Here is a 10,286-nt window from a genome sequence, read left to right as displayed (position 1 = left end):
GGAGGTGGGCGGGGAGGCGTCATGCGGGAGCGAGGACGCCGGATCCACAGGTAAGTATGGGGTCTCCTGGGGGGGTGCCTTGATGGGCTCCGCCGCGGAATTTCGCGGCGGAGCCCGTCACAGCCGTGTGCAGCCGGCCTTAGGCTGCCTGTCCACGGGCGGGGTTTCTTTGCATTCCCTGCGGCGATAATCCATAGCGCTGCTAGGAAGAACGCTTCCCCCTGTCCACGAGCGGAGAATCATTGCGATTCTTCACTAGCGGCCGGGCAAATCGCAGCATGCAGCGATTTGCCGTGATTATCCACGGTCAGCCTGTCAGATAGGCTGACCTCGGAGAGTGGTCTGCTGACCCCCAGCTGCCGGGCGGTGGAGATCCGCAACGCTGGTGGACAGGCAGCCTAACTAACAGGTTGTGACAGTATTTTTATGTACTTTAAAAAACGCAAACTGGCGTGAAAAACGCGCAAGAGAACACAAGTGTGCAGGAGCCCTTGCTTATTGCTGTAGATCAGCCCCCTGCAGCGGTTATCCCCCCCCTGCTCTGCTGTAATGTGCCGGCACCGGGCTTTACTGGATACTACTGGGGAAAACAAAAAACTATTTCTGGTAGATCAAGCACCGGCGCTCAGCGCTCCCCCGGAGCCCCACTACACGGCAGTGTCCGGGGAGGGAGAGTCGGGGAATTCCTCCACACGAGGGGGGTGAAGCCGTGTAGCTGTCCGGCTGTTCCCGCCCCCTCCCTCCTCCCCTCTGCTAGCACACGCTGCAGCCGCTGACTAGTGACAGAGCGCGCGCAGCTGAGCTCCCGGCTCTTCCTTCTCCGCGCATCTCAGGTTCTTCCAGCTGTCTTCGCTTCTCCTCATGTTCGGACCGGATAAACTTGGCTTCGAAATGGATTTCGGCTTTAGGAACACGGCTTCTCCGGGGGACTTTAACCCCTTCAGTGCCAGCATTCCCGCTACCAAAGTGGAGTTAACCATTTCGTGCAGGTGAGGGTCCCGAGCGCGTCATATGGAGGCTGCTTTAAGGAAAGTTTATCTGCGGGGTGATGCCGTGCTGCTGGCACTGTAGTGGTGGTAGTGGTGCCCCTTTCATTCACTGCCGGCTGTAGTGGTGCCCCTCTCGTACACTGCCGGCTGTAGTGGTGCCCCTCTCGTACACTGCCGGCTGTAGTGGTGCCACTCTCATGCCCTGCCGGCTGTAGTGGTGCCCCCTCTCATGCCCTGCCGGCTGTAGTGGTGCCCCTCTCGTACACTGCCGGCTGTAGTGGTTCCCCTCTCATGCCCTGCCGGCTGTAGTGGTTCCCCTCTCATGCCCTGCCGGCTGTAGTGGTGCCCCCTCTCATGCCCTGCCGGCTGTAGTGGTGCCCCCTCTCATGCCCTGCCGGCTGTGGTGGTGCCCCCTCTCATGCCCTGCCGTCTGTGGTGGTGCCCCCTCTCATGCCCTGCCGGCTGTGGTGGTGCCCCCTCTCATGCCCTGCCGGCTGTGGTGGTGCCCCCTCTCATGCCCTGCCGGCTGTGGTGGTGCCCCCTCTCATGCCCTGCCGGCTGTGGTGGTGCCCCCTCTCATGCCCTGCCGGCTGTGGTGGTGCCCCCTCTCATGCCCTGCCGGCTGTAGTGGTGCCCCCTCTCATGCCCTGCCGGCTGTAGTGGTGCCCCCTCTCAAGCCCTGCCGGCTGTAGTGGTGCCCCCTCTCAAGCCCTGCCGGCTGTAGTGGTGCCCCCTCTCAAGCCCTGCCGGCTGTAGTGGTGCCCCCTCTCAAGCCCTGCCGGCTGTAGTGGTGGTAGTGGTGCCCCTCTCATGCACCGCCGGCTGTAGTGGTGCCCCTCTTATGCACTGTCGGCCGTAGTGGTGGTAGTGGTGCCCCTCTTATGCACTGTTGACCGTAGTGGTGGTAGTGGTGCCCCCTCTCATGCACTGTCGGCCGTAGTGGTGCCCCCTCTCATGCACTGTCGGCCGTAGTGGTGCCCCCTCTCATGCACTGTCGGCCGTAGTGGTGCCCCCTCTCATGCACTGTCGGCCGTAGTGGTGGTAGTGGTGCCCCCTCTCATGCACTGTTGGTGGTAGTGGGCCCCCTCTTATGCCCTGTCGGCTGTAGTTGTGGTAGTGGTGCCCCCTCTCATGCCCTGTCGGCTGTGGTGGTGGTAGTGGTGCCCCATTCTTGTGCTGCCAGGAAATAGTCTGTACCCAGTGCTGGCAGCTGTCCCCCGTGTCTGTACAGTGTGCCAGCTCCTACTTCCATCAGGTTACATTAGTTGGTGGTCTCCATAGGCGGACAGCAGAGTCCATGCAATGAAGACAACTGTGTGATCCAAAGTACATGGTGATTTACTGTAATTAGAGATGCCACAGAGGGGGAAGTAACAGCCGTGTCATTCCAGCATGTCACATTACTGCTTGTCCTGTAGGCAGGTAGCCGACTTCTCCATGAAGTTCCTTGCTGGATGTGCAGCCACCACAACGGTCACGTATGCCAAAAATGTGTCCCTATCCCTCTGTGGGACATTATTGCTGTCAAGAAATGGTGTTGATAAATCTGGGCAATCATATCTATCTATCCCACATGCATATCACCCTGTGTAGGGAGCTCTCGTGCCGCACTGTCACCTTCCAGGATAGAAGATAGATAGTGTGTGTTATAGTAATATTTACTTTTCTCAGCATATGACAGGGTTGGTGATGTCATGGCGGGTGCTGAGCAGCGCCTACTGTGTTCCCGGCAGTAGTCCCTCCCTGCACACTTCCTAGGCTCTGGTATTTGCTGTTCTATTTCCACAGGCTGGGAAGTGTTGCTGGAATGTGATCTTGTGGCTACATATGTGTATAGGTGCTGTATCCCATAGCAACAATATCTATGAACTGCTGTCATTTCTATATAGTGTAACAAGCCATAAGTCTGATTAGGGGCATGCTGCTTGCTGAAACATGTAAGACGGCACATGCTTCTTGTTCCTCTGTATCTGTCGGGATTTTTCAATCGAGTTTTTATCCAATGCTGGACTTACTCCCTTTTCCATAACAAGTCACAAGTTGATACACTGTTTCCATAGTGAGCCCGCAGATGTTTTTAGAGAGTCCTGCCATTTCATGTGTGAGGGGCTGCCAGAACCCTGACCAATGTCCGGTGTTGGGGGGATAATGAGTATGATGGGGAAGGTTGTACATATCTTTTGTCTGATCAGCTGCCTGTAGAATAACATGCATGTCTGGCTGAGCTGTCAGTACTTGTTAGTAGGGATCAACCATTCTGCTTTCTGGTTCTAGTAATGGTAGTTAAACCTGTAAACTGGTAGATAAAAGTATCATGGAGGCGGTGTGGAGGTGATGGCAATCCAGTGATTTAATAAATGAGGTCTATACGCAGTACAGACTGTGGGTACACTGCTACGGTAGGTGTGCAGGATAGTCAAGGATACATTGTATTACCAGTGTGTAGATACATATATGATGACTGGTTTCATTGTGATGCGTTCAGGTTTAGTCCTGATTTTTCTAACAGCTTCTGCTGATGCCAATGGAATACAGGGATCTGCTTTGTATACAGGAAACTACCTTATGTTGACTCACCATTCCACCGCGAATGGTATCAGGAAGTGGAGATGTTGCCTCATGTTAATATTAACTCACAGGTGCCGTGTGACCAAGCAGCCGCCGTCACATATCGTTTACATATTTAGACCAGATTCATACAAGCCTATCTGTGTTTGCGCACGTTTTTGCAGAATGCGCATTGAGTATTTGTGCGCACATCGGCATAGTTTACTGCACTTTTTGCACACGCAAGTTTTCCCAAAAAAGACGCACACTGATGCGTATGATTTTCGTGCAAATCCTGAAATATACATGCGGTACCTGACTCCGGTCTTTCTATTCTCTTTAGGCTATCTACGTACAGGCGTGCGTGATATCGAGCTGAGAAACTCGTCAACCTGCGTTTTACCTGCGGATGTGAGGCAATTTTACAGGCAAAATCTCCTTGCATCCCTTCTGTGAAATTCTGTACCTCTCGTGCAATAGCAGATTGGAGATGTTGCCCTTTGACTTCAATGGAAAACCTTGCATGCACATTGAGCGGCATGCCAGTGCCATGCAATGTATTTAGGGTCCCATTGAAATGAATGGACAATGCGTTCCAAGGAACGTGGAGAGAAAATAAAATAAAAGATCATGCCACAATTTTTTCACTTGCTGTATCACAGTGAGGTTAACTCCACATGGACGAGGGCGATATCAGTCCGTGAATTACAGCCTGATATCGCCCTCGCCATCTATGTTAAATCCCTGAGAATATGAGACGTTTTTATGTGAGAACAGGCTTGCATCACTTTGGGGATGTCAGCCATGGCGGAGGTTCGCAGAGTTTCTCCCATTGTTTTCAATGGGGGACCTTTCATCGCATGCATCTAGTTTGAGGTGCGATGCTGCCGCCGGCCCTGTTGAAAACGATGGGTGGTGCGATGCGAGAGCACGCATAGGATAGGACATGACGCAATTTGATTCCCACATGGAAAAAAGTCACTCGTGTATGATCCATTCAAAAGAATGGGGTTCATATTTGTGGGTCTCACAATGCACAAATTGCACACAATTTTCTTGCTCGTGTGCAGCCGACCTTAGGCCGCCTGTCCACGGGCGTTATTGAATTGTGTTCCCCTCGGCGAGGGAAAGCGTGCCCCCCCCCCGTCCACGAGCGGAGTATCATTGCGATTCTCCGCTCGCGGACGGCAATTCGCAGCATGCTGCGAATTGCCACTATTCTCCGCGGTCAGCCCCTACCTGTCAGATAGGCTGACAGCGGAGATCCGTCTGCCGGCTCAGATCCGCCGCGGGATTTCGCAACGCCTGTGGTCAGGCAGCCTTAGTAAAAACATTGGTCACGTGTATGGCCCCATACAAAAGAATGGAGTTCATATTCACACAAGTTTTATGAGTTTCGCAGCGCTCAAAACTCTCGCAAGATTCTCAGCTGTGTGAAACCGGCCTTATGGTGTCCTGGATGAGTATTTCACCAGATATGGGATGTGTATTGTATAAATCGTATCCCGCAGCCAGTTTGCATTAATAATTAATGTGGTGTTTTATATTGCGTCTCTGTAACAGGCAGAATTAGCAGAAGAAGGTCCATAGGGCAGGTTTATCTAGGAGTTGTAAATTTTAAAGGGGAGTTAGAGGATCCTTACAACTGTTGGGGTTGACTAGTGCCGTATTCATCAAGCTTCCTTTCATCATATTTGAGGGTTTACGTTGAGCAAGTTTATAGAGTGCATCTGACTGAATGTCCCAGACATATGGAAATACAAGTTTATATATATCCGTCGTCGCATCTGCATCCTCCTCAGTTTTAGCTTATGCATCAGATATGCAAATACACATCACGAATGTGACGTGAACACAGGCTTCAGTAGCATTCATGTGGGGCAATGATCGGGCGACAATTTGCACTTTGAAATGCTTATTCCCAACATTTAGGCCTCATGTCCACGGGGAAAATCAGGCCCGCTACGGATTCTACATGGAGAATCTGTAGCAGGTCCCTCCTGCCCCACGGATATGAGGCATTAAAATAAGAATTTAAAAGAATTAACTCACCCGCAGCGGGCCGGGCACGTCTTCTCTTCCTCACGGCCGGATCTTCTTTCTTCGGCCGGCAGATGAACTCGGCACGTCGGCTGTGTGCCGCGTTTGCGCCGGGCACATCCACCGAGCCGAAGCAAGAAAGATCCGGCCGAGAGGAAGAGAAGACGTGCCCGGCCCACTGCGGGTGAGTTATTCTTATTTTAGGTCTCCCGCGGAACCGGACGACTTACATAGGAGACCCGCAGGAGACCCGCACGAAAATGGAGCATGTCGCGTTTTTTACATGCTCCATTTTTAAAAAATTCACTTTTATTGACCATCCGCGGGTATTTATCTACCCGCGGGTGGTCAATGCATCCCTTCTGTCTTCTCCTTGTGGTCCTTGGATGTGTCTGACAGCTGAGAACCTGACCTGCTCTTGCTAGATTGTAGGAGCTTTAATCTTGTGCCACATATTTACTTTCGGACAGAATTAAAGCCCATGACTAAATGTATATTTGCAGCGCTTGATCCTTAAGGCCGCCTGCAGACGGGCGGAAATTCCGCGGCGGGATTTCCCGTGGAATTTCATCCCCTGGAAGCTGCCATAGGATTGCGCGGCAAACAAATCGTGGCATGCTCTATTTCTGTGTGGGGCTCGCAGAGCCCCGCACAGAAATGTCACTCACTAGCCGCCGGCTCCGATATGCACATGCGCCAGCTGCCCGGCAGCCGGCACATGAAAGAGTCGGGGCCGCAGGAGCAGGTGAGTGTCACGCTGTTCTCTGCAGACGTTCGGGTCGGGTCTCGCTGTGAGAATTCTCGCAGCCGGATCCGACCCGGCCATCTGCAGGCGGCCTAAAGCAGCGTTTCCCAACTCCAGTCCTCAGGGAACCCCAACAGGTCATGGTTTCAGGATTTTCTCAGTATTGCACAGGTGATGTAATTAGGCCTCATGTCTATGGGCACGCATGGATTCCCAGTGCTGAATCCCGCAGCGGTTTGTAGCCGTGCCCGCAGCAATGAGGCCAAAAATGTCATTTTCTCACCTGTCTGAACGCGGGTCTCCTCCATCGCGGACGGATCTTCTTTCTTCTGCATGGCTGATGCGTCACGTTCATGCGCTGTCCTTTTTTTTTTTCTTTTTTAATCTGCTTTCTTTTGGATCTGCGGCACAGCCACACTGCCATCTTCAATGGAAACAGTCCCTGCGGCAAAATAGAGCATGCTGCGATTTTTTTTATTTTTTATTTTTTTTTAATCCTGCATGTTCGATCCGCATGCCCGGATAAAACGACATCCACAGGTATTTAATGAATGTCTATGGGCATATTCAACTGGGAATCATCCGCAATTCGATGTTGCCATGAACATGAGGCCTTATTGTCAGTGCCTCAGACACTGCTACAGGTGGTGTTATGCGATATCATGAAATCATTACCTATTGGGGGTGCCCTGAGGACTGGAGTTTAGAAACACTGCCTTAAAGGGTTAAAAAAACACTTATGTGCCAGGACAAATGCCTCAAAAATTAGGCGTAAGGGAGTTTTTGTAAACTCCACGTAAATGATTTTCTTCTTCCCTACTTTTTAACTTTTTTTTTTTTTCCCCCTTTTTAACCTCTTAACGCCACAGTACGCAAGTTTATATCCTGGCTGCTTTGTACTTAAAGGGGTTCTGTCATTAGAACAAAAAAAAATTCTATACCTACCTATGCTTCCCCTGTCAGTCTACTTACCTGATCTTCACCTCCCCTATCTTCTCCTGGCTCCTGCAGTTCGGGGGGGGGGAGGGTGCACCTCACCTCCAGCTGGAGAATTTTGAGGGGGAAAAAATAGGTGAGTATAGATGACAAAACCCTTAAGGCCTCATGTCCACGGGGAAAATCAGATCCGCTGCAGATTCTACATGTAGAATCTGCAGCGGGTCCCTCCTGCCCCGCGGACATGAGCGCCGAAAATAAGAATTTAAAAGTATTTACCATCCGGCGCGGGCGGAGAAGATCAGCTGTTCCTCACGGCCGGATCTTCATTTTCGGCCGGCGGATGAATTCCTGACGCCGGCGGCACGTCGCCGACGTGCCGCGCGCATGCGCCGGGCACATCCGCCGAGCCGAAGCAAGGAAGATGCGGCCGTGAGGAACAGCTGACCTTCCCCGCCCGCGCCGGATGGTAAATACTTTAAATTCCTATTTTAGGTCTCCCGCGGATCCGGACGGCTTCCATAGGCTTCAATAGAAGCCCGCGGGAGCCGTCCCCGCGGGAGACCCGCACGAAAATGGAGCATGGTCCGGATTTTTCCATGCTCCATTTTTTTTTAAATCCCTTTTATTGACGATCCGCGGGTATTTATCTACCCGCGGGTGGTCAATGCATCCCTATGGGATGCGGATCCGCATGCGGGAGATCCGCTGCGGATCTTAAATCATATTTTGCCCGTGGACATGAGCCCTAAAGCAGCAGGATGTAAACTTACATTCTGTACATCACTGCACCAGCAGGGATTGGTGAGAACACTGATCCCTGCTGTTAACCCCTTAAGGAGGGCCAATGGGTTGTCATAGCAAATGATCGCTAGCAATAATACAATGCAGTACAGATGTAGTGCAATTTATAATCAAATGATTGTGTTCAAGTGCCACAATGATATAATCAGTAGTAAACCTCTTTTTTGCCCACTTTCCCCTCCGTAACATAAACATTAAAAGAGCCCACGTGTTTGGTATCTCCATGCCTGTAACGACCTGTTCAATAAATTAAACACACAGTTTGTCCTGCACGGGGGAATAACGTTAAACCCTGAAAAAAATGCTGACTTTGATCAGTTTGCCTATCAAAGTATGTACTTCAAAATGGTAGCAATAAAAACTGCAGCTCGTCAAGAAAAAAATTAAGCTGCTATAGAGGTTTATCAGTGGGAAAATAAAAATGGACTTTGAATGTAGTGCTGCCAAAAAATAATAATTTTTAAAAGAAAGCGTTTTTATTGTGCGATAGTGAGCCCGATCACCTTGTGTGCCCACTGGTCCCAACACCTATTAACAGTCTGGTCAGAACAGCCCAGGTAGCATGAAATTCATCGATACGACCATCCAGCATCTCACAGACCAATAACTGCTTTCCCTCTCAGGCTCTGTTAACTGGGCAAAATCTGTTTCATTGCGTCTTAGTGGTCAACAAGCGAAAAAAGAGGTCCACTATATACAAGTAGCCTCTGAGGGTCTGTTTTTTTAGGCCAAGGTTAGAGCCACTTTTAGGGCCTCAGGTGACATATGTGCTTGAGATATTACTGCATGGCAAGTTTTGGCGCTAAATGACAACTTACCTTGTGGGTGCTTGATTTTTTTTAAAATTTTTTACGTACATTATAAGTGATGTTAAAATCTACAAAAAGAAAAAAGTTATGGTTCTTGGAAGACGGTGATGAAGAATAAATAAAAACTAAAAGCTGCTGCCAAATGGGCTTTCAATAGGCCACCAATAGTAGATTGGTGGGGGTCTGCTTTTTGGGACACCCAATGATCACTTGTTCATGGGGCTGGTGCAGTCATGTACTGATCTGATTTTTGCAAGAAGCAGACAGCTCTGTTTTCTTTGCAGTGGCCAGGGTTGGTATTGCAGTCTGAATTCTCACTAAAGTTAACCCGGTCCTTTGTCTTTAATAGCAAGCCTGGCCACTGCAGTGAGAACGAAGCTTTCTGCTTCCTCCAAAAATCAGCTTAGTGCAGAAGTACAGCGGCCAGGTGAATTACTGATTGGCAGGGTTCCCAGGTAGCGGACCTTCCCACCCATCTACTATTAAAGGGGTTTTCACCCCTTTAAAAGCAAGCACTTTGTTCTTCCTGGTTGCTGCTGACCAGGGCGTGTGCCAGTTGCAACCAATCAAAGCAGTGACCTTCTATAGTCAGGGATTGGCTGCAGCAACCAGCAAGGACAGATCGGTTGTAAGGCAATTTTAGATAGGTCATTAAGAGTTTCCCCACTATCATAAGGATAAGCTGTAAATGGTTTACAGCTGGACCACCACTTTCATATAGCGAAGAAATTCTATCTATAGTATCACAATATTCCTTTCCTACAACATATTAGTTAGCGGGATATATACATGTCTGTTGCACTGTATATTGCTGAGGAGATGTTATTTTAATTGCTCATATTCCCTTGGCTACAATTTATGTCTAATGTTTCGGAATGTTGCTCTTTTATATTTACTTAACTTTAATTGTATATATTCAATATTTAGTAAGCCACATATTGATCTATTTACACAGTGCTATGGTTTTAAAGGAGATGTCCCGCGCCGAAACGGGTTTTTTTTTTTTTTAAACCCCCCCCCCCCCGTTCGGCGCGAGACAACCCCGATGCAGGGGTTAAAAAAACCACCCGCACAGCGCTTACCTGAATCCCGGCGGTCCGGCGTCTTCATACTCACCTGCTGAAGATGGCCGCCGGGATCCTCTGTCTTCATGGACCGCAGGGCTTCTGTGCGGTCCATTGCCGATTCCAGCCTCCTGATTGGCTGGAATCGGCACGTGACGGGGCGGAGCTACACGGAGCTACACGGAGCCCCATAGAGAAGAGGAGAAGACCCGGACTGCGCAAGCGCGGCTAATTTGGCCATCGGAGGCCGAAAATTAGTCGGCACCATGGAGACGAGGACGCTAGCAACGGAGCAGGTAAGTATAAAACTTTTTATAACTTCTGTATGGCTCATAATTAATGCACAATGTAC

General features: G+C 50.2%; 1 protein-coding gene across 1 annotated transcript in view; it reads left to right on the top strand.

Annotated features, from left to right (window-relative positions):
• Positions 1–775: 775 nt before the first annotated feature.
• Positions 776–10,286, top strand: part of CPNE8 (copine 8) — a 251,176-nt gene continuing 241,665 nt past the window's right edge. The window contains exon 1 of the mRNA XM_066591905.1: positions 776–989. Within this exon, the coding sequence (XP_066448002.1) occupies positions 862–989 (128 nt within the window). The 5' untranslated portion in view covers positions 776–861. The remainder of the gene's footprint in view (positions 990–10,286) is intronic.

Source organism: Eleutherodactylus coqui, chromosome 2 (genome assembly GCF_035609145.1).
Source record: "Eleutherodactylus coqui strain aEleCoq1 chromosome 2, aEleCoq1.hap1, whole genome shotgun sequence".
NCBI classification, from domain to species: Eukaryota; Metazoa; Chordata; class Amphibia; order Anura; family Eleutherodactylidae; genus Eleutherodactylus; species Eleutherodactylus coqui.
Note: the sequence above shows the minus strand (reverse complement) of the source record. Positions and strands in the feature narration are given on the sequence as shown.